At 34.2% G+C, this 23,636-nt stretch overlaps 2 protein-coding genes across 2 annotated transcripts; both read right to left on the bottom strand.

Moving 5' to 3' along the window:
- Window positions 1-1,336: 1,336 nt before the first annotated feature.
- Window positions 1,337-22,027, bottom strand: LOC132751508 (uncharacterized). The gene is made up of 5 exons (XM_060741684.1): window positions 21,923-22,027; window positions 4,629-5,596; window positions 4,039-4,109; window positions 3,413-3,654; window positions 1,337-2,893 (listed from the first exon to the last, which is right to left on the bottom strand). Exons 2-5 carry the CDS (start codon window positions 5,583-5,585, stop codon window positions 2,361-2,363), a joined length of 1,803 nt encoding a protein of 600 aa, XP_060597667.1. The 5' UTR covers window positions 5,586-5,596; window positions 21,923-22,027; the 3' UTR covers window positions 1,337-2,360.
- Window positions 11,744-13,126, bottom strand: LOC132751498 (myb-like protein X). The gene has a single exon (XM_060741664.1). It carries the CDS (start codon window positions 13,124-13,126, stop codon window positions 11,744-11,746), a length of 1,383 nt encoding a protein of 460 aa, XP_060597647.1.
- Window positions 22,028-23,636: the final 1,609 nt, after the last annotated feature.

Consider the following 23,636-nt stretch of genomic DNA (forward strand, 5'->3'; position numbering starts at 1 on the left):
TTTGTATATGTTATATTTTTGTCATTAGTTGCAGATCATATGGAAAGGACATTAATGTGAAATTAATACTATATAAAGGTTTATCTGCCTTTGTTAAATACATGTTTATATATACAATATCTTTTTATTACTCTTATTATACATGTACTTGTTAATGATTTGAATGTATTTAATATGGCTGATTTAGAAAGTAGTGTTTTTGTTTTTGTTGTTGTTTGTTTTTTAAAATATTTATCATTTTATCTGTACATGATTTGATTTCTTTTTGATATATTTATGCTATTTCTTAAAGTTTAGATAATGTTCACTTGACAATACTTATTGTATTGTATTACTAAGTATTGTCGAGTGAACAACTAAGCAATACTGTTGTTGTTTATTTTTCTAAAAAGATATTATCTGTACATGATTTGATTTCTTTTTAGAGCACTATGATATATTTATGCTATTCTTTCATGTTTAGATAATGTACATAGTAATATGTTAAAGTATTGTCAAGTGAACAACTTAGCAAACTAATCATGTTTTTTCGGTGTTTTAATGGGTCAAAATATATGCAAATCAGATCTTTTTTTCTTCGTAAGTGATGCGTTAGAATACAGAGCTTTAACTAGCAAATTCAGAACTACTTTTTCCTAACACATACAAAACGTCACATCTTGAACTATCTTGAGGCGTGTACTATAGCTAAGACGGCACATTCAGTGATCAAGATATCATTGTTGCTGATGTATATCCATGTGTAAAACTAAAGGTTTTTTACTAACACCTACACCATGCATCTTTTCTAGTATTTGCATAACTGTAAAACTGTTTACTAACATTTATATTATTGAAATACGTTTATAAGTTGAGCATCATGTATCCATAATGAAATAGCTTAATAATTATTTCTATGTTAAACTATGTGTGTTCGTGTGTCATGTATATTGTAAAACCTTTAAAATGCTCAGAGGATACATTGAGGAGGATATCTAGAGCAAGGAATAAAATGTGTATGTAGAATAAATGTTTCATGGTAAAAATGTGTTTCTTGTATATCAAAGGGGAATGACTTGTGTTATTACATGACGAAAGTAGCCTTTAATGTGAAAATGATTCAATAGTAGTAACACGTAAACAAAGTGGTAGTCTGAAGGCCATACAAAATACTTAATGACTAGAACTTTGTCAGTTATATAAAAAAGCAAAAAGTTGTCTCATCAATATGGCCAATGCCATCGCTAAAGAAAAAATAGCAAAGAGCTTTCAAAAATTATTTATAAGCGGAATGAAAAAAAGACCAATATATATTATACAAGTATATCACTCTTTTATTATAAATTTTATTATTGAATTGTCCTACTTAATACACTAATTTGATAACAATTAAACAGTTAGCTTACAGATGATATTTCCTTTTTTCACCCTACATTCATGACAAAATGCACATTATACAGGTAAATTCGACCTAAATGTCATGATAAAAGTTATATACACAGATATCAGATGAAATAAGAATTAAGTTTCTGTTTTATGTAAATCAAACACTGATAAAATTGTCTTGAATTTATTGAAATTAAACATGATAGATAAGATATTAGCATTAAACCAACAAATATAATAATGATGTACTCATTGTTAGAATATCTATTCGTGTTTTCTTCTTTGAGGCACACCTTAAAAGCATATTATGCCTTCGAAACGTACATATGCGTCCTTCTTTAGAAAAGGCAAACATGAGTTTTATAATGTTTAAACAATGGTTTAAGAGCATGTAAGATGCTTGTTACATGAACAAAAGTGCATGTAAAATATTTTGATAAAAAGATGCAAAATGTAAATAAAGTAGTATGTTGACGTCCATACCAAATACTTCATCTCTGTTAACTTTTCTGTACTTATTACTAGAAAGCAACAGAAGCAAAATACGATTCAGGTTATTGGCCAATGAGTAACTGTTTCGAAACTATAACAATATATCAAATATTAACAAGACACCAAATATAAATAAAACTGTGAGAAATAATAATAAAATCATTTCTTGGACATACTGTGACTTTAACATATTTTAATTGGATTAGTTCGCATGCAAATAGAAAACATGTTGACGAAATATCTTTGATACATTCCCTATTTGGTTGGGTTTTTATGTTGCATAAACACAGTATATGTGTTATGGCGATTTTCCAGCTTATCTGCTGGAGAAAGACCTCAAGTATCCTTACGTGCACGAACAGGCACCTGAGAAAAACCACCGACATTTCGTAAGCTAGCTGGATATAAGTCTCTGTCGGGATTCAAAACAACAACACTGATGTGCAAGGGGCTTGAAGTCAGCGATCTTAACCACTGTGTCCACAGACGCCTCTGATATATTCTTAGACATGCATTGATGAAATTACTTGAAACACATCCTCAACTAATGTCCTTTTACCGACAATGCTTACAGTGACCCCGTGCAAAGTTGAATTGGCCACCACGGCAACCTGTTCTGGATTACTCACATTTATTTCTTCTAATATTTGCTTCACTGCACACCACGAATCCCGTTGTATATAGACGTTCTTGGCAACTATCTGCCCCAAAAAACTACGAAAGTGATCTTCCGCGCTTTTTAGTTGTTGTAATACTAATTCGAAGTTAACATGTTCAATAATTGCTGCATCATGTGATAGAACAACCTGATTTTCTTTCAAAGAATAAAATATTTTTGTACAACAAGACTGAATGTCCGTATTTAAACTTGACAGGAAACTATCTGACTTTCTTATCAGGTGCATCTTTGTGATTTCATCATCGGTGACCATACAGATTCTTGCCATGTGTACTCCGTCTGATCTTGTGGCATTCAGCTTCACATACTTTATTTCATCTTCTAATGAATGGTCAATTTTCGACAAGTTTTGGATTTCTGTGAACAAAAATTGTAGTTCATCATTATATAATAGAGGTCAATATAATGACTTAAATTATGAATTTGAAATTGTACAAAAGCTCCATTTTATAGCTGTATATCATTAAATAAATAAATAAATAAATAAATAAATAAGCAAGTCTCTAGGTCAAAATCGGGGTCAACTGATATAAGATTTAGAATTTGAAGCCAAAACCGTAAACATAAATCATATTTCATAGTTGTTCATAAAAAACATCAGATGGCCACTAGATCAAAATCGAGGTGAGCTGATACCCGAGTTCAAATGTAAACATGGTCCATATTTCAAATTTCTTAAATCCAATTACAAAAACATTAGTCATTGAGTGCACCTACGTGGGGGCGCAATTTTGACACCAGTCACGAGCTAAAGGTTCACTAGACAATGCTTCATATAATATCTAAACTCATTCAGTGATAAGATTATGCGATTTTGTAATTTCCAACATATGTGAATAAACGTCATTTAGAAAATGAAAGGTGATGGGTACTTACTGAATTTGTCTTCTAGTACCTGTTGAACAGGTCGCTCAACCTTCATCCCACACTTCATGCAGTAATTCTCTCCAGGTAACAATTCTGAATTACAATTTTGCCCATCTTCAAGTTTTCCATTACAAATTATGAATACCCCAAATTTATTTTCCTGAACTGTTCTGTGCCCACATTCCTGGCAAAACTTGCCAAATCCGTCTTTACCGCACGCAACATTGGAACATCTTAGTACTTGAATTTTTCTGTGTGAATAGCAATAAAAATGAAGCTCCGATAACACGTAATTTCTTTTTCTAAATGTTTTTAATCAACAGCTAGAAAATGACGAGTTTTGTCTCTTTAATAGTTTATACCCACTTAAAATCATTACAATGTATATGATAAGGTTTCTTTTTTTAATTTTACCACGCTGATAATATAGTACCATAGTTTGAACATGTTGTTACATGTAACAATCATTAAAATGTGTCTTGAAAGATTGTCTTTGTTATCAACTACACATACAATTTTTATATTAATTTGTTATGCTATAATTTCAGGCCAAATATCAAAGTGGTCGCGAACATGAATATTGCTGGGGACATTTGCATTAATATTTGTAAATATCTAAATTTATAGAATCGTACCTGGTTTCTTCTGAAGGATGGTCAATACTTTTATTACCATCATATCCTGTAGATTGTGACATAACTGAAGCCTGCAATAGGAAACTTACAACTGAATATGATACAACTTTTGATAAATTAAGTAATGTAATTCGAAAAATGAGAGTATGAAGTCCGAGACCCATTAATATTTGTTCAAATACATAATTAAGTTAAATACATTGAACTGATCCTTTGAATTTGGACTTAACCCCAAATAATAAAATACATAAATGTACCTGATTATTTGAACGGTTTGTTGTAAAATAAACGGTATGTGGCTAAATAAACGCCAAGCAGCTGTTTTTTGATATTTTTTTAAAGGTTTTGTAGCCTTTCACTGTTGAAATATTTCTTTCATTGTAAAACTCATCGGATGTTATTTTTATATGATTTCATAATGCATTTCAAAATGAAATGTAAACATGTGACTAATGAATTATATTTTAAAGTAAAATGACATAATGAAGATAGAAAACATAACAAAATAGATTGAGTATTATATACATGGTTGGTAACTTAATTATTAATTTAATTCATTGTGTAACAAAATTATTGCGAAATGGTCTTACTTGGTAAGATCTAGCATTAGTTATTATTCGGTCTGGTAGAGTGTTTTTCTTCAAAGCTGCAGTTTGGCTTGTCAGCATAAGCATATTTTGGTTTAGTTTTTTCATTTCAGACGATGATTTCTTCATTGCAATTAACAGTTTGCATCTTTGCTTATTTTCCATGTACTGGTTTAAATCGCACGAATTGCCCTTTACTTTATCCAATAGTGATGCATTTCTTGCCAATAAAGATCGATGTGCACAAACATCTTCTTCAGAAGCTTTTCTTAATTCCTGGAGTTTGTCATTTTCTGTGAAAGTCAGTTTAACATCAAGGTCATTTTGCTCCTTTCTCAAACGAGTAAGAGTTCTTTTCTTTTCCTCTTCTATAAGTGATGACATGTCTGTGAGGTACTTATTAAATGTTGCAGTACATTTTTGTTGCTGTTCCTCAAAGTGTGATTTCCTACTTTGACCTGATTTCTTAATCGATTGCTGAGCTAGTTTTTCTTTCGTTTCAATATCTTTGACGCCATCCTCCAGTGTATTTTGAACCTTTTTTAGCGAATTAGAAATAAGGTCTATATCTTTAAGAGCCTCTTTCAGTTCGTTACTTTCTTCTATTCTAAAAGCCATGGTTGAGACATGGTTGATATTATCGCATGTTGTATGATTTGCTTTTCTGCAATCCAAGCAGGCAAACAGTTCACATTTGGGGCAGTAGAACCTGATATACTTTTGATGAGCGGGGCATTGCTCAAAACAAAACTCTTGTGGCATCGCCGCCCTATCGAGTATGTTGTGTTGTGGATTTTGTCGTTTGTGGTATTTTACGCATGACTGGCACATATACTCCAAACATTCATTACAAAATCCTTCTGCATCTGCCGTTTCACCGAATTCGTAGCATTGCTCGCAGTGCATTTCGTGACATTCGTCTGAATCTTGTACAATGTCATCTCCAACAAGAGATGCCATTCTCTTAGTTACTGAAATGGATTTAAATTGTAAAAAAATACATTTTATAACATTATAGAAAGGTTGCTGATTTTTGTTTTACTGCGTATGTATCTCAATATTAAGAAGGCATTTTTTTTAGTAAGATATGGAATATTTTGTCACGAAACATGATAAAATTACATATATTTTCGCGAGCCCGGAACGAGAGTGAAATATATAGAATTTTAAGGCGTGAAGTGCAAATGTATTCCATATTTCACGAAAAAAAAACAACGAAAAAATAACCTTTTTATTTAATTTTACTTCCATGAAAAAAGATGTTTACGAATACACTTGTTTGCTTCGCAGTTGCAATTGTCAACGCGCAGTAATACATTGATTATTTATAGGTGCGTGACACGGTTCGAATTCAATACACAAAGTATCACAGCCATAAATGTTTTGAAAAATATAACCAGATAACATATTTCATTGGTAAAATTAAATACAAAGGCATGTTAAGATAACGACACCATTTTTAACAAGAACCAAGTCAACATGGCCATCCCCCGCCGAATGTGTTTGCTCATTGGAAGAATGTATATGTAGTAGAGCGGAATAATTCCATTTTAAGAGGTCTTTTGGTAATGAAAACTGATGGCTATAATGATTACAGATTTGAAACCTATGTGAATACTGATGGCTGAAAATAGCAAAGGGCAATTACTGAAAAATAATGCAGGGTAGGTTATCATTCTTGTGTGCTGCATCCCTCCTCAGTAAAATCTATCCACCTATGAAGTTTCAAGTTGATACCTCAAATACTTTTTGAGAAAAAAATTGAATTGAAAAATTAAGTATGAAAAAGAACAAAGGGCAATAACTCAAAAATTATAAAAGGTAGAGTTATCATTCTTGTGCAGTGCACACCTCCTGAGTGAGATCTATGCACCTTTGAAGTTTCATTTTGATATCTCAAAGGCTTTTTGAGTTATGCTCTGGACAAAAATTAATTTTGAAAAATAACAAAGGGCAATAACTCAAAAATAATGCAGGGTAGAGTTATCATTCTTAAGCACTGCACTCCTCCTCCATGAGATCCATCCACCTTTGAAGTTTCAAGTTGGTACCTCAAATACTTTTTGAGATAAGCTCTGGACAAAATAACATAAAAAAAACAAAGGGCAATAACTCAAAAATTGTAAAGGGAAGAGTTATCATTCTTGCACACAACATTCCACCTCAATAAGATATATCCACCTATGACATTTCCTGTTGATATCTCAAACACTTTTTGAGTTATGCTCCTCTCAGGTGAAAAATTAGGTATGAAAAATAACAAAGGGCAATAACTCAAAAATTATGAAAGGTAGAGTTATCATTCTTGTGCACTGCACACCTCCTGAGTGAGATATATGCACCTATGAAGTTTCATGTTAATATCTCATAAGCTTTTGGAGTTATGCTCTGGACAAAAATCAATTTTGAAAAATAACAAAGGGCAATAACTCAAAAATCATGCAAGGTAGAGTTATCATTCTTGTGCACTGCACTCCTCCTCAATGAGGTCTATCCACCTATGAAGTTTCAAGTTGATACCTCAAATACTTTTAGAGATATGCTCCGGACAAAAATGTCGGACGGAAGGACGGACGGACGGAAGGACGGAAGGTCGGACGGACGGAGACTATTTCTATATCCTCCGCCGAAAATTTTCGGCGGGGGATAAAAACTACATGTAAGTAAAATAATTCATGATTTTGTTGATTGTCAACAATTAAACTAGACTTCAGTAAGAGGCAAGTGGATGAGAGAAAAAACGATAACAAAAATGAAAATATAAGATAGTGCTATGATTAAGTAAAACCAATGCGAATTAACAAACTAATATATAACTGTGTCCTATTAGTCTTTATATGCAAAAGGATCAAAACGATGTTTTATGCTTTGTATTTGTTAAATTGGCTAAAGATATGTTAAATATACCGATTTGCCAATAAAAACTGAAACTGAAGCGACAAAACTTTGGTGTTTGGGGTTGAAGTAAGTAAACGATATTTACATTGATGTTTAACAAACAAATGATAAGGAAAATGTTCCTTGACGTTCTTTTTAACCCAATGTCACTGATATCAAAATGTTGCCTGTAACTTGAAGAACAGAGGGTGGTTGTTCGAGCACTGATATCAAAATGTTGCCTGTAACTTGAAGAACAGAGGGTGGTTGTTCGAGCACTGATATCAAAATGTTACCTGTAACTTGAAGAACAGAGGTTTGTCGTTCGAGCACTGATATCAAAATGTTGTCTGTAACTTGAAGAACAGAGGGTGGTTGTTCGAGCACTGATATCAAAATGTTGTCTGTAACTTGAAGAACAGAGGGTGGTTGTTCGAGCACTGATATCAAAATGTTGCCTGTAACTTGAAGAACAGAGGGTGGTTGTTCGAGCACTGAGTCTTATGAACATAGAGGTTTTTACTTTGTCCAATGTTATTTTATAGTCTCTTATAAATCATAATAATTGGTAAAGTAAGTTTTGAATGTTTTTTTTTATATTTGTAGATTATAAATTGTATACATTGGTCAGCCTTAAATAAACTAAATATAGGCCAATATAAATTTATTTTAACTTTAATAGACATTTTTTAGATTCAGTATCATGCTTCCACGCATAACGATACAATAATACTCTGTTTGAAATAAGAAATATACCTAATTAAATGAGAAACAGGGCAAAATTAGCAATTAAATTAGCAATTAATTGTTACTTTTTTCACATATTTTGCATATTGGTTACAAGCAAGATAGCTAGTACTTCAACAAAAATATACTGTCCAAGGATCATCATCTTCTCTTCTTTACGTCAAGGCTGGTGTTCCTCAAGGATCCATTCTCGGTCCACTGCTTTTCCTTATATTTATAAACGACATTGTAATAGATATCGACGCCAACATCAGACTTTTTGCAGATGACACAAGTTTATCCCTTATCGTTAATACACCCGAAATAACAGCAAATGTACTAAACTCTGATTTACAAAAGATTAACCAATGGTCTAAAGAATGGCTGGTTTCGTTTAATCCAGCAAAGACCATATGTATGACTATATCTCGGAAAGCTATCAAAACACAACATCCTCCCCTACTTCTGCAAAACCAAGTCATTTCTGAAGCTTCTTCTCACAAACATTTAGGAGTTGTTCTATCAAACGATTGTTCATGGTCAAATCATCTAGAATATATTAAAAAACAAAGCTTGGACAAGGATCAATATTCTCCGTAGTCTAAAATTTACACTCGACAGAAATACATTAGAAACATTATATTTAACATTTATCCGTCCATTATTAGAGTATGGAGATATACTTTTTGATAATTGTTCAGCTAGCGAAAAGCATGAATTAGATATGATTCAAAAACGAGGCTGCCAGAATAGTCACAGGTGCTACTAAACTTTGTTCTCTTGAAAAACTTTATGACGACCTAGGATGGGAATCATTATCAACTCGACGTAGTAATCACAAACTGGTCTTTATTTACAAAATTCGAAATAGTTTATGTCCCACTTACTTAAACACTCTAATCCCAACACGTCAAAACGAAAGATACACCTTCAGAAACTCCTCTGATATTCCTCCTATCTATTGTCGAACATCCTTTTATCAAAACTCTCTCATTCCGTCTAGCATCCGTTCCTGGAACACGCTCCCTCAGAATACAAAATCATCAGAATCTTTACAACAATTCAAGCGACTTCTTTCAAACCTACACAAACCTCCTAATTATTTTAACACAGGGCCTCGCAAACTTCAAATCCTGCATACTCGCTTAAGACTTGGCTGTAGTTCCTTAAATGATGATCTTTTCCGAAAAAATATTTCCGAATCAAACACATGCGCCTGTGGTCAAACAGAATCAGTGTGTCATTTTCTTCTAAACTGTCCTTTGTATCAAACATATGCGAGATATTCTCTATAGGAACATCATACAACTGGATAGATCCCTGATCATAACTCACACTCTGCTATTGCATGGTTCAAATTCCCTTTCAAACAACCAAAACTTAGAGCTTTTCAAGTATGTATACCTTTATATTGATTCTACGAAACGATTTATATAATGTCTGACTGCTACTACTATGTTGCTTATATTCTTTTCTTGTCCTTATCTTTATTTGTTTAATGTCCTTTTTGTGTTTTTTTCTTTAGTTGTTTTCTGTAGTTTTTTACTTAATTTTTGTCAAAACTTACTAAAATCTTGTCCTTACCATTAACATTTCATTTTTCTTTTTCAATCTTATCAAATGTGTTTTTTTTTTGGTAACTTGTTAATTACAACCACCACAGACATTGAAGATTGTTATTGTTAGATAATGGCTTCTATAAGCTTCTGCTTTCGGCCAAAATCTATAATTATTGTTGCGAGCCGCTTCTGATGAAATTATCTTTGGTAGCGCTCAATCATGCGTCTCGCTGATGAAAATCAAATGTTATTAAACGGACAATATGCGATCACTTTATGTGTTGAGCCAACGTATCTGCTGGCTTTCGTATGACAATATTTGCTGTTCAACGTAGATCAAGCTCTCTTTAAAATGGGGGAACTTTATAATACTCTCTTTGATGAGGGCCGTACATGCATTGTATACATAGGTGAACGCTCATAGGCTGTTTAAGACGGACACATGGACGGACATAGAGGATCACAATATCCCTATAGCTCGATGCTGATAGGGTGACTCCGCATTAAAATAAAGATAGGACTTGTTTATAGACTGGTTTATAGAAGAATCCTTGTTAATATAATAAATAAATAAATACGCTTTCAAGTTTTCTATGATTTTAATTTTCCGAGCGCCTCAACAATATTTCTTGAACAAAATTATGCAATAAATCAAACGACAGAATACGAAGCTCGAGATAAAATTCAATCACGAAATGTTATTAAACGTTCGTAAAATTTCTGTGTGTGGGGAGGTGTCGGTGACGGAATGAATGAAATATCTTTAGAAAAAATAGAAAAACTACTGAATAAGATCTATATAAATCTAGACAAAGACAATGATACTTAGATCTTTAAACTATATTCTAAGTTTAAATCTTTACAAAGAATAAAAATTAATCAGCGTTTTATGTAAACTTAAGAATTACCGCTGATTCTCGAATGATCAAAATACAAATGCTAAGTTTTAAATGCGAAACATTTACTTTTATTATTTAAGAAATTTAATAAACCTTTTTTTAAGAAATAGATTTTAAACTAAATTTACCAAAGTATGTAGCTCTGAATTTAGTATTACTTGAACGATAAAATGTACGGAAACTGAATAGATTTCTTGTTTGGTAGTTGCGGAGTGAAGATCCCACAGTAAAACAACGCTTAAATACCAAGAATTTCCCACACTACCAACACTGTAGGAACTTGTGGGAAAAATACTCGAAAGGAGTTTTTATCGGATCCCACACCTCCCACACTAAAAGTTATTTCAATAAACAACATAAAAATAATATTAAACATGCGTAATAAATAATCGTAGAACATTTATAATAATGCAAACTTTGTTTAGGTAACATAATAAGGTAGCGGGGTACGTGTGGTGCAGAAAAACTTATTGGCTATGAAAATTATAAAATCCTACAAATCCTTACGGACATCAGATTGTAAAACAACAAAAATGATGACGTCATAAATCAAATACAGTGATGACGTCACGAAAGCTAACATACAAGATGGCGGAAATTTTATTACTAGAGTGATAAACAAACATTGATAAAACATGAATACAATATCTCTGGAGTCATTTAACGGTAAAATACTTGATAAAAATGAAATAGAAGTTACAGTTAAACGTATTTGGATACTCAAATATTACAGTTTGATTCTTATAGTAAGTATATATAACGTAAACAAAGGGTAATTAACGGTAAAAAAAATGCTTATTTAGCGGTGCACCACACTACCCCCTCCTTAGCTGGGCAAAGTTCCAACTGCCTAGCTCAAAATTTGATTACATATAAACAATTAATGATAATGACTGACAAATCACCCTTTAATATATTCGGTATCTTAAATTGTATACAGTTCTTTATAAGTTAATATTAATGTTTATTCAACTACTTATTTAAATAAGAAATCAGTCTCTACACCAAGAAAGGTTGATTTATATTACAGTCTATGTTTTTTCCTCTTTTTACTCACTTAGTACCTATAACCTCTGTTCCAGTCATTTCTCCTCCAACTTTCCACCCTATGATTATCATATCTTCTGTCTCTCCTGTCCAATCCCCGGTCTGCTAAAACTCGTTCCCCACGATAACCTCTCTCTTCTCCCTCTACAAACTTACAATCCAATCTATTCTCCTTTTGTTCAGTTTCCCTTGGCTTTCTCTTATCATTCTCTTGTCTTACTATACCCTTTTCTTCATTTCTATCACTTTCGCCTCCTTTCCTTTCAACTCCTTTATCTTTTTTCAGTTCTGCTACTTCTTTCCTTAACTCGTCTACAGTCCTTTGCAATTTGTTGATCATCTCTGCATTCGAAATAATCTGCCCTCCTATGATGTTACCTGTTTCTTTCACTAAATTGCACATTATCTTACAAAATTTCCTCTCACGTTCATCAGTTTCGCTAGCCTCGGAACTGCTAGCATCTGAACTGGAGTCAGAGCTAGAAGATGATGATGATGATCGGCTTCGCTTCAATGAACGTCTCACTCTTCTCTTCGCCCGCGACCTACCTTCTGACTTCAACTCCACTTTCTTAATTTCCTGAATTTCATTCCTTTTAACATTTTTATCATCCCTTATATCTTCTTCCTTTCTGTTTCCTCCTTCAAATGCTTCACTTTCTTCTACCTCATTTACATTCTCTTCCTCTTCATTCCACTCTTCAAACTTCTTCTTTTCCTCTGCGCGATCCTCCCTCCTTCTTACTATTCTCAGGTCTAGTGGCGACTCCTCTACGTATATCTTTTCCTCGACTATCTTACTTTCCCTCTCTTTACCTACAGTCAAATCCAATACACCTATCTCATCAAACTTCACTTCACCAATAACTTTCTCATCTTCTCTATCTTTTACATCATTCTCACTATCTTGAATACTTTCAACAGCCATCTCTGTTTCCTCTTCCTCACCTAAGTAGAAGGGGAGCTTTGGGCTTTCCATCCCAAACACAATATCCGCCTCCTCCATTGCCTTTTTTATAATGTTTGTCTCTTCTTTCGGTGTTTCTTTCTTCTCCCACCATGCCCTACTTTCTTCTTTCGTCAACAGTTCAAGGTCCTTATCCGAAATTACATAAGGGTTAAGGGAGCAGACAAGAAAGGGTCTAGAGTGCTTGATACCCTTCTCAATCATGACGTTGCGATGCCTCGCGTAAGTATTCACATGCTGGAAAAGCCCTTCTCTAGTTCTACTGCGGAAAAGACATAGCCTACACCAGTAAGGTTGTTCGTCATTCGACACGTGATATTTGAAGATGTGATCTTCCAACCTTTGCTTGGTATTAATCTCGGTTTTTCCCTTCTTGTGACAATGTCTACATCGGTACGCCCTTCCGCGATGCGTCGCCTTGTCCATGTTGTATACTGCAAAATACCAAACAGTGAACAAATTAAGTAAAGCGATTAGTACTGGACAAAATTTGTCGCCGACACCATCACACAGAATACTTCTCGCGCTTCGTTGTCATTTTTCGGAACTTCATTTTGTCGAACTACAATTACTCGTACAAATGTAAGCTGCGCAAGGGTTCTCTATCGGAAAACTTCCGTGTCTGTAATAATTATCGTCTTCTTGAAACGCACCTCTCGATTTAATTTAAATCACCGCAAAGAAATACTGGACGACTAATGGCTAGACTCGCTAAGTACTATCAGCGTCAACAAATATAATATTCCGCTGGAAATTCGACATAGTTCATATATGTGAACTCTCAAAAAAATTGAAGATTATACAATTGTCTGAAATGCAATTTCACTGCATGTTATTTAACTGATTTTATTATTATTATTATTAAAAGCTATAAGGTTGGAGGACTAACAAACAAACCAATTCATCTATACACATATACATATGTTTATTATTAATATATTCACTCATTTATTAATACATTTTATTTAATTTATTTTCAGCGCCTGCAGCTAATCCTGAGAATGCAGTTTTGATAGTGCCTTCTTAATCCATGTTGGTGTTTGGTTCCCCTCATAGGGTTTCAGTTTATTATGATGTACTACCTTCTCTTTCCCTTGTTTATCGAGCTGTAATATGTAGTTAATATCAGATATTTTCTTTCTTATCATAAAGGGTCCATCGTAAGTTGGTTCTAATTTGTGGCTTATACCAACCTTTTTATTTTCTAGTAAACACCATACGGCGTCGCCTTCGGAATAGTAGTTTACCATTAACTTTGTATCATATATTTCTTTCGTTCTACTTGCTGATTCTCCTATGTGTTTTCTTGCTATTTCATGAGCATGTCGCATTTTGTCTCTCAGTTCGTCGACATATTCACCATAAGAAGTTATCTTGTCGCCTCGAACTGTCGTACTACCATAAACAAGTTCAGCTGGCAATCTGATTTCTCGTCCCATAGTCAGGAGATTTGGACTAACTTTAGTGGTTTCGTTTGGTGTCGCTCTGTACGCTCCAGCGAGACAACCTAGATTGAGGTCCCAATTTTCTTGTTCACCACAGAGGTATGCCTTGATCATTTTTATTAATGTTGCATTATATTTTTCACAAACTCCATTACATCTGGGATTCTTAGAGCTCGTGCGTGTCTTCTTAATTTCTAACATCCTACACAGCTCTTTAAAAACCTTACTTTCGTAATTTCTGCCTTGATCGCTATGTATACTGAGAGGGCACCCCCAACGCGCTATAAACTCATTCAAAATTTTTGTAGCACATACTTCTGCTGTTTGATCGGGCACTGGTATCACCTCTACAAATTTTGTAAAGTGATCTGTCAAGACTAAAATATATCGGTTGCCTCTCGGCGTAATTGGAAGTGGTCCGACATAGTCAGTCGCTAATATATCCCATGGTTCACCAGCCTTCAGTGATCCTATAGGGGCCTTAGGGGTTTTCAACGGCCTCTTATTTCTAGCGCATATATCGCATTGTTTAATAAAAAGGTTAACTTCTTCTTTTAGGTTAAACCAGTAGAAGCGTTGTAATAATTTCTCTTTTGTTTTCTTTGTTCCCATATGTCCTGATAATAATGAATTGTGCATTTGGTACATGACATCCCTTTTCATAAGTTCAGGAATAATGACCTGCTTGAAGTCTCCTGTTCCATCCTTCTTCTTAAATGATTTCATCAATATCCCATCTTGAATGAATAACAGGTCCCAGTATATCCAATAATGCCGAGTTGCCGCGCTTGCCATATGCATATCCTGACTTGTCGGCCTTTTATTTTCCTCTTTTGCATATAATATTGGGCTGATATCAGCATCCTTTAATTGTGCCATTCTCATACTGCTTTCAACTTTCACCTCTAGGTCTTGACCACCCTTGTCACCAGTACTTGTTGAAGCCTTTTGCCCATCGATAATTTCAATGGCATTTATTGACATATCTGATTTTACGTTAACTTCATCATCGCACGTTGCCTGTTCCACTACATCCTCATTTGAATATTCATTCGAACCTACCCACATCATATCATCAGCCCTTTTTCTACATTTTTTACATGGTCCGCATTTTAATGATTCACATGTGTCGATTTTAGAGCATTCACAGTCTTTTGGATTTTCGCATCTCGATAGTGCGTCACAATGACCTTGTTTTACTCCGGGCCTGTACTCTATCGAGAAGTCGTACTGCGATAAAATTTCTATCCATCGTGCGATTTTGCCTCTTGGTTCCCTTAAACGGAACAACCAAACCAATGCTTGATGATCACTTCTTACCCTAAATCTCCTACCTAACAAGTATTGTCTGAAATATTCGATGAAATACCTTACGGCGAGTAATTCCTTTTCGGTTATGCAATAATTAGACTCCGCTTTGTTTAAGGACCTGCTTGCATACGCGATAACGCGTTCACGTCCCTCTTGCATTTGTATGAGGACTGCTCCAATACCTGTGTCACATCCATCGACATCTAGAATAAATTCTCCTCCTTCATTTTGCGGGTATCCCATGACTTCTGAACCTACAAGTGCTGCCTTTATATCCTCAAATGACTTTTCACAGTCCTCAGTCCATATGAATTTCTTTCCTTTCTTTGTTAAATCTATTAAGGGCCTTGCCATTTGTGCATAATTTCTGATGAATCTTCGAAAGTATGATCCTAATGCGACAAAACTTTTAACTTGTTTAGCCGTGTTTGGCCTCGGCCATGCAAGAACCTTCGCAATATTATCTCGATTCGGTCGTACTCCTTCACCCGATACTATGTGACCTAGAAAAACTACTTCTTTCTGCAGCATTTCACATTTCTCTGGTTTCAACTTCAATCCAGCCGCTTCGATTCTTTCTAATACTTGTTCCACTCTTTGGAGATGTTCATCAAATGTTGACCCAAATACAATTATATCATCTATATATATGAGACATATTTCCCATTGCAATCCTTGTAATGCCAGTTCCATGGTTCGCTGGAATGTACTGGCTGAATTATTTAGGCCGAAAGGCATCCTGGTCATTTCGTAATGACCGTACTTGCAAGCAAATGCACTTTTCGGAATGTCTTCTTCTCTGAGGGGAATTTGGAAATATCCGCTTGTCAGATCGAAAGTCGAAAATAGACATGAATTTGATACGGCATCTAAGCAATCTTGAATACGCGGCATTGGAAATCCATCAGGTTTTACTAATTCGTTTACACGCCTGTAATCAACACATGGTCTAACAGCTCCTGATTTTTTCTTAACAAGAACAATCGGCGAAGCCCATGGTGAAGTGCTTTTCCTTATAACTCCCTTTGCCAGCAGATCATCTATTGCCTTCTTTTCCTCGGCAGCATAGGCCAGAGGGACTCTACGTGGAGGTTGTTTAATGGGTGGTGCATCTCCAGTATTAATAGAATGCTCCGTAAGATCTGTTAGGCCTATGTCCCATTCATCTTTAGAAAAAGACCTTTCATATTTATTTAAAAGCTTGGCAAGTGCATTGATTTCTTGAACCGTTCTATTTTTACTGGCCCTGTTAAAAAGGTCTTGTAAATGTGTAGGCACTCTTATGCTTTCCTTAGCTTCAATATTGGTGCTGCACAAAATTTTCTGTTTGTCGTCATTAAATTGTAGTCGTCGGACTGAACAATTATCAGTCATGTCTCCGCTTCCTTCTGTGTTTGTTATAACTTTTGCGATGTCTTCAATCTTTTCGGCGTTGCCCATAACTGTGTCTTGTTTTATTGTTATTGTCTCTCTAAAAGGGTTTAACAACCGCACTTTTTGTGTCGGTGAACTATTCAAATCAACTAAGGTTGCTGCCATTTTCAAAGGGTACGTCTCTTCAAAATGCTCTGTAGGCTCTATTATATAGCTTGCACATTCATCAGAATCATCACTTTCACTTCGCCCTACAAATACGTCTACAACCGCTTCGGATAATCCTGGAATCACAAAATCATCTGCTGCTATGACCTTTCTTATATTTTCAGGCAGACCTACTTGTGAACACCGTATACTATGTTTATCCAGCATAATGATACCCTTACTGAGCATAATATCTGCTGGACCGTTCTTTCCATTTTGTAATACATCTACACCTAGTAAACATTCATCTTCAATATCCGCTACTATCATTTCGCAATTCAACTTCAAATTGTCTAACTTCAGATTAAATGCTGCTTTGCCCAACTCATTTAAAGGATAACCCCCTGCACCTGATAAACAAGACGATTTCTTTAATATCGGTTTCTTATCTTCCCTCAGTTTATTATATACTCTAGCAGAAAGAACCGTCGCTGACGCTCCCGTGTCAGCTGTGAAAGTGACTGGTATGCCTTCAACATCTCCTCTAATATATACACCAGGACATAAATCTCGTTTTCTCCTAATGGGTCTATTTCTTGTATCGTTATCTTGTTGTTGTGGTTGTTCATGACTGATATATTTTTCTGAACTTTCGGAATTTTGGCCTTTCGCATCTATTGGGACCGTTCTTTGGCCACGAGAGCCGGTCCTTTGAAGTTTAAAGGATTGCTCTCAGCATTCCTATTATGATAAACAGTCGGCTGGTTAGTTCTGTATCTTTGTTGTGTGTTAAGCTCTGAAGCCCCTACCCTTCTATTTTGTCTACATTCTCTGGCCATGTGTCCCTGCTTTCCACAGTTGTAACATACTATTGATTTCGACCTTGAATTGTTGTTTTGACTTGTGTTATTGTTTGCTGTTTCTTTAAGTTTGTTTATTTCCTGAAGAATTTGTTCCAATACTTTCCCTGTTTTGTCTTCTACACTTGAAGTTTGATTTTCATTCTTTTTAATATCTCTCTGAATATCTGTTCTATCTCTATTTTCACTTTCTTTCTGTCTGCTGTTTCCTTTTCGAAGTTGTCTTATTTCCGATACTTTGTCATCATCCTCATCCAAAATATAGCTTTCGTTACTGAGGCATCTTGTCATCCTCTTGTTTCTCATATCAGCTTCTTCGCGTTTACTGCTCATCTTAGTCTGTATGAAATTCGCGACATGGAATACAGCTTCGTCTATATCTACAGGCTCCTTTTGATATTCGACAGCAAATCTAACATCCTCATCCCATAACCCATCTAAAAATTTCCGCACTAAGTCTTCTTGTCTTGTTTTTCTATCCCTATAACCGTGAGCCTTGTCGTACAACATCTTTAATTCAGAAGCATATTCTTCTGCTGATTCACCTCTCTTCTGATTTCTCCTACTAAATTTTGCTGATACACCATTGAAAGTATGAATCACCCTAAATCTCTTGAGCTCTTTAATTTAACATCCATATTTCTATTATCCTCCTTGTGAAGCTGCCGAACACAAATTGGACCAGCGACCCTTGTTAAGCGAAGGAGAAAGGGTGTCGAGTTTCTCCTCATTATCCCAATTATATCTCTTTGCTATAGCTTCAAAACGACTTATCCACACATCCCATTCATCTTTCCCATCAAATGGAGTAATGGCTAAATTCACCGGTTGTTTTCTAAGGTACCTATCCATATTCCTACCTTGATGATTAAAATTTCGCCTTTCTTCTGTTAATCCTGCAAATTCATAATTTGGCTGCGTATGTCGACGTAAGTTCCTGTTGTCACCGTCACCGATGTTTTCCTCCGTGTTATGTTGTATTATTGTGGGTACTTGACATCGTGAAAAACGTTCACGTGGAGCACGGCAGTTATCATTATAACTCTGCGGTAAAGGTTCATAAATGTATCTAGCATCCCTCTGGGATCTAGAATTATTTTCATACTGGTGTTCCATACTTATATTTCTGTTACTAGGGTATTTATACCTTGTATTTGTATCTATATGTGTGTTTTGTTCATTAAACTGATTTCCGATCGAGTCATGTGTATTTGAATAAACAACATCGGACTCGTGACGACCGTTGATATTCCTCTCATTTTGTTTTGACATAAGGATCATCATTTGTTTGAGTACGTTAGTTATTTCTGTTTGCTGTTCTTTTATATCATTCATGCATTCATTTATAGGACTATTACTATGTTGGTCTTCCATATCTTGTATGCTTAGTGATTCCGATCTAAAATCTTCATTTTTATTTTCGCTGATATTACTTTGCGTTTCGTCCCGGTTTAGTAACGGGTAACAGTTTTTATCATTGCTTCTGTCGGCTGAATAGCACGATAAATTATTGCCACGTGGCTGTTGAGATATATCGTCTATACAAGTTCTTTGTAAATCGTTTGATGCAGACTCGTTGTCTAAAATATCGCGTCCACACTCGGTTCTTAACGGCGAACTTCTCTCTTTGTAATTGAATATTATTTCCGTTTCGCTATTTTCCAAGTCCGTCATCCTGCAGTTAATAGATTATATACCGATGTACAATTATATTTTTTTTCTCTCTCTCTCAAATGTTAATCTAGAAGATCTATCTTATGACGAAGGTCCGTATCTCTGGATCCGCAATAAGTAAACGGATCCCACCGCTGCCACCACAAAATGTTGCGAGCCGCTTCTGATGAAATTATCTTTGGTAGCGCTCAATCATGCGTCTCGCTGATGAAAATCAAATGTTATTAAACGGACAATATGCGATCACTTTATGTGTTGAGCCAACGTATCTGCTGGCTTTCATATGACAATATTTGCTGTTCAACGTAGATCTAGCTCTCTTTAAAATGGGGGAACTTTATTATACTCTCTTTGATGAGGGCCGTACATGCATTGTATACATAGGTGAACGCTCATAGGCTGTTTAAGACGGACACATGGACGGACATAGAGGATCACAATATCCCTATAGCTCGATGCTGATAGGGTGACTCCGCATTAAAATAAAGATAGGACTTGTTTATAGACTGGTTTATAGAAGAACCCTTGTTAATATAATAAATAAATAAATACGCTTTCAAGTTTTCTATGATTTTAATTTTCCGAGCGCCTCAACAATATTTCTTGAACAAAATTATGCAATAAATCAAACGACAGAATACGAAGCTCGAGATAAATTCAATCACGAAATGTTATTAAACGTTCGTAAAATTTCTGTGTGTGGGGAGGTGTCGGTGACGGAATGAATGAAATATCTTAAGAAAAAATAGAAAAAGCTACTGAATAAGATCTATATAAATCTAGACAAAGACAATGATACTTAGATCTTTAAACTATATTCTAAGTTTAAATCTTTACAAAGAATAAAAATTAATCAGCGTTTTATGTAAACTTAAGAATTACCGCTGATTCTCGAATGATCAAAATACAAATGCTAAGTTTTAAATGCGAAACATTTACTTTTATTATTTAAGAAATTTAATAAACCTTTTTTTTAAGAAATAAACTTTAAACTAAATTTACCAAAGTATGTAGTTCTGAATTTAGTATTACTTGAACGATAAAATGTACGGAAACTGAATAGATTTCTTGTTTGGTAGTTGCGGAGTGAAGATCCCACAGTAAAACAACGCTTAAATACCAAGAATTTCCCACAGTACCAACACTGTAGGAACTTGTGGGAAAAATACTCGAAAGGAGTTTTTATCGGATCCCACACCTCCCACACTAAAAGTTATTTCAATAAACAACATAAAAATAATATTAAACATGCGTAATAAATAATCGTAGAACATTTATAATAATGCAAACTTTGTTTAAGTAACATAATAAGGTAGCGGGGTACGTGTGGTGCGGAAAAACTTATTGGCGAATAAAAATTATAAAATCCTACAAATCCTTACGGACATCAGATTGTAAAACAACAAAAATGATGACGTCATAAATCAAATACAGTGATGACGTCACGAAAGCTAACATACAAGATGGCGGAAATTTTATTACTAGAGTGATAAACCAACATTGATAAAACATGAATACAATATATCTGGAGTCATTTAACGGTAAAATACTTGATAAAAATGAAATAGAAGTTACAGTTAAACGTATTTGGATACTCAAATATCACAGTTTGATTCTTATAGTAAGTATAGATAACGTAAACAAAGGGTAATTAACGGTAAAAAAAATGCTTATTTAGCGGTGCACCACACTATTGTTATGTTGTTATTTACACATGTACAAATATTCTAAATAAAATATGTTTAAACCAACCAACAAAAATATAAATCACAAATATACGCTACAAATTTTCCTGTTATCTGATAACATGTTTTCAAGTATTTGATAATGTATTTATGTCTGTCTTTGTGAAACACTTTGAACGACGATCATGTTACTTAGGACAAATCAATACTACATAATATTTATACCCTTGACTTGAATCGCTATTTAAAGTTCCGGTGTAAAATAAAATAAATGTTTAATTCACAACTTGTTAGATCATATGATGCTGTTACCTGTTGTAATGGAATATTAATATAGATAATAGAATATACACAAAGCCTCAACACATTCATTCAATTAACAAATGTACATGTAGCTAATTAGTTTGATAATAAATCAAAATAAACTGAGTAGATCTAACTATTAAATTTCGCTTAACATATTTTATGCGCATTTCATCAATTAAACTTTCAAGTGTTTATACCAATTAAATATACAATAGAGAAAGTAAGAATCCCTAAAGAAAGCACAATACGGCAAAATTGAAAATGTTGCAGGCTCGGTTTGATTGAGCCTGTTCATGGACGGTACTGTCAAGTGCAAACTACCGTCCACGCCCCCTAGCACCGGCTTAAGCAGAATTCAACATTTAACATAAACATAATTACATAATATAACAAATAAAACATATTACAAAACATAATTACCTTAAGACAGCGTTTTATTCTATCATAAATGAGCATTATACACTCAGTGTAGGGCTTTTTAACAAGGATTTTAACAACAGCCTATTTTACTTCCTTTTAAGTTTTGAAAGCTTGTTTAATTTCCGTTCGTTCCGGACCGTAGAGTAAAGGAGAGAATTTTTTTAATTTGTATTTTACAGTAGGAGAGGTAGGATTCTCGATAAATGGACTTCAATCAGGAGTTTCTTCAAATGAGGACTGTCTTTGGGCACTTTATTTATGGAATAGAAATTTGTCCTTATTATAATTAACGTTTATAACAAAAATTCATCGCTTCCTATGTGAAAATACATAATATTTTCTCATGTATATTAGAAACATACATGTGAAGATGTTTCAAACGAGCAGTAATATAAAGAATTTATCATATTTGAGAAAAGACGTTGTAGCAACAACTCATTTCCTCTGTTTATTGAGGTCAAAATAATTGAAATTAAGATATTGGCAGACTGGAATTAAATGTCCATCATAATGAAAAGGATCATGACTCTATATAGATCATCCAAAGAACTATTGTTAGACAAGGTTACTTATAATACATATGTCAATTAGTCATATTCCGTGTCAAAGTTCAATCACATATGCAAAACATGCAGGGTGACATTAAGAAGGAAACGGGTGAAGTCATAGGTCATGCAATGTCTATTCTTCAACAAACTAAAATCTAGCAATACACAAGTGAGTCAACATTCAAGGTTAACAAAAGTCTACTGGTAACACACATTTTGTGCATTTTTAATAAAAAATAAATGAAAAGATACGGTAAAAAAATAAATAAATAAGATAAAATTATTGCCATGGATACAGAGCAAATAAGCCAATTTTGGAAATTCGAGGAACTAGAACACTGTTAATGTGATTCAAATAAAACAAACGCTACAGACTGATTTGACGACGGACGCATGCGCAGTGCTATAGCCACGCCATAAGAAAGTCCGAAAAATATTTTACTTTTAGAACGCCTTTGGTGCGCTCTAGAAGATAATGCCATTTCAATATGTATTCGACTGTTAGAAAACTCTTTCTTTTTCGTATCATAAAATTAATATTTAAATTGTCTCTTATGAACCCCGTATCAATATCAAATTACATAGTACTGATGGGCTGAGTACATGTATCTGTTTATTAATTAATTCGCCGTAAACAGATGCATTATTTTTAAAAACAATACTGTTAGTCTGATAATAATATGCAATTGTAAATATGAGATTTTGGTCATTTCTTCAGGTTTTGCGTTTTATTTTAAAAAAGACTGGCAAACACTTCTGTTTTATATACAGCTAGTGCAATAGATATGTAAGATAACATTAAGACAACACATTATCAATTTGTGAGGAAAGTACATTTCTTGAAAAGACAGACTTATAATTTTAAAAATAATGTCACTCCAGTATTAAAACAATGATACAATACGATTGTCAGTCTACCTATGTGAGATACTTTGCCTCTGTATCATTTAATAGGGCCTTAAATTGTATCATAAGTGAAGCCACAGTGTGATATCTTATAAATGCCTATGTGTATAATACAGGGCCTCTTTATGATTTGTAAGGCCTCCGTGTGATTTATTATATCTCTGTGTGTTATAGACTCAAAATCAAACCGAGTCTGCACTTTTCATGTAATTTTGTTGTGATTGGATCACTTTGTTTCCAGATTTTTATACTTCTTAACA

This window comes from Ruditapes philippinarum, unplaced genomic scaffold (genome assembly GCF_026571515.1).
Source record: "Ruditapes philippinarum isolate M1 unplaced genomic scaffold, ASM2657151v2 ctg885_1_1_1_1, whole genome shotgun sequence".
NCBI classification, from domain to species: Eukaryota; Metazoa; Mollusca; class Bivalvia; order Venerida; family Veneridae; genus Ruditapes; species Ruditapes philippinarum.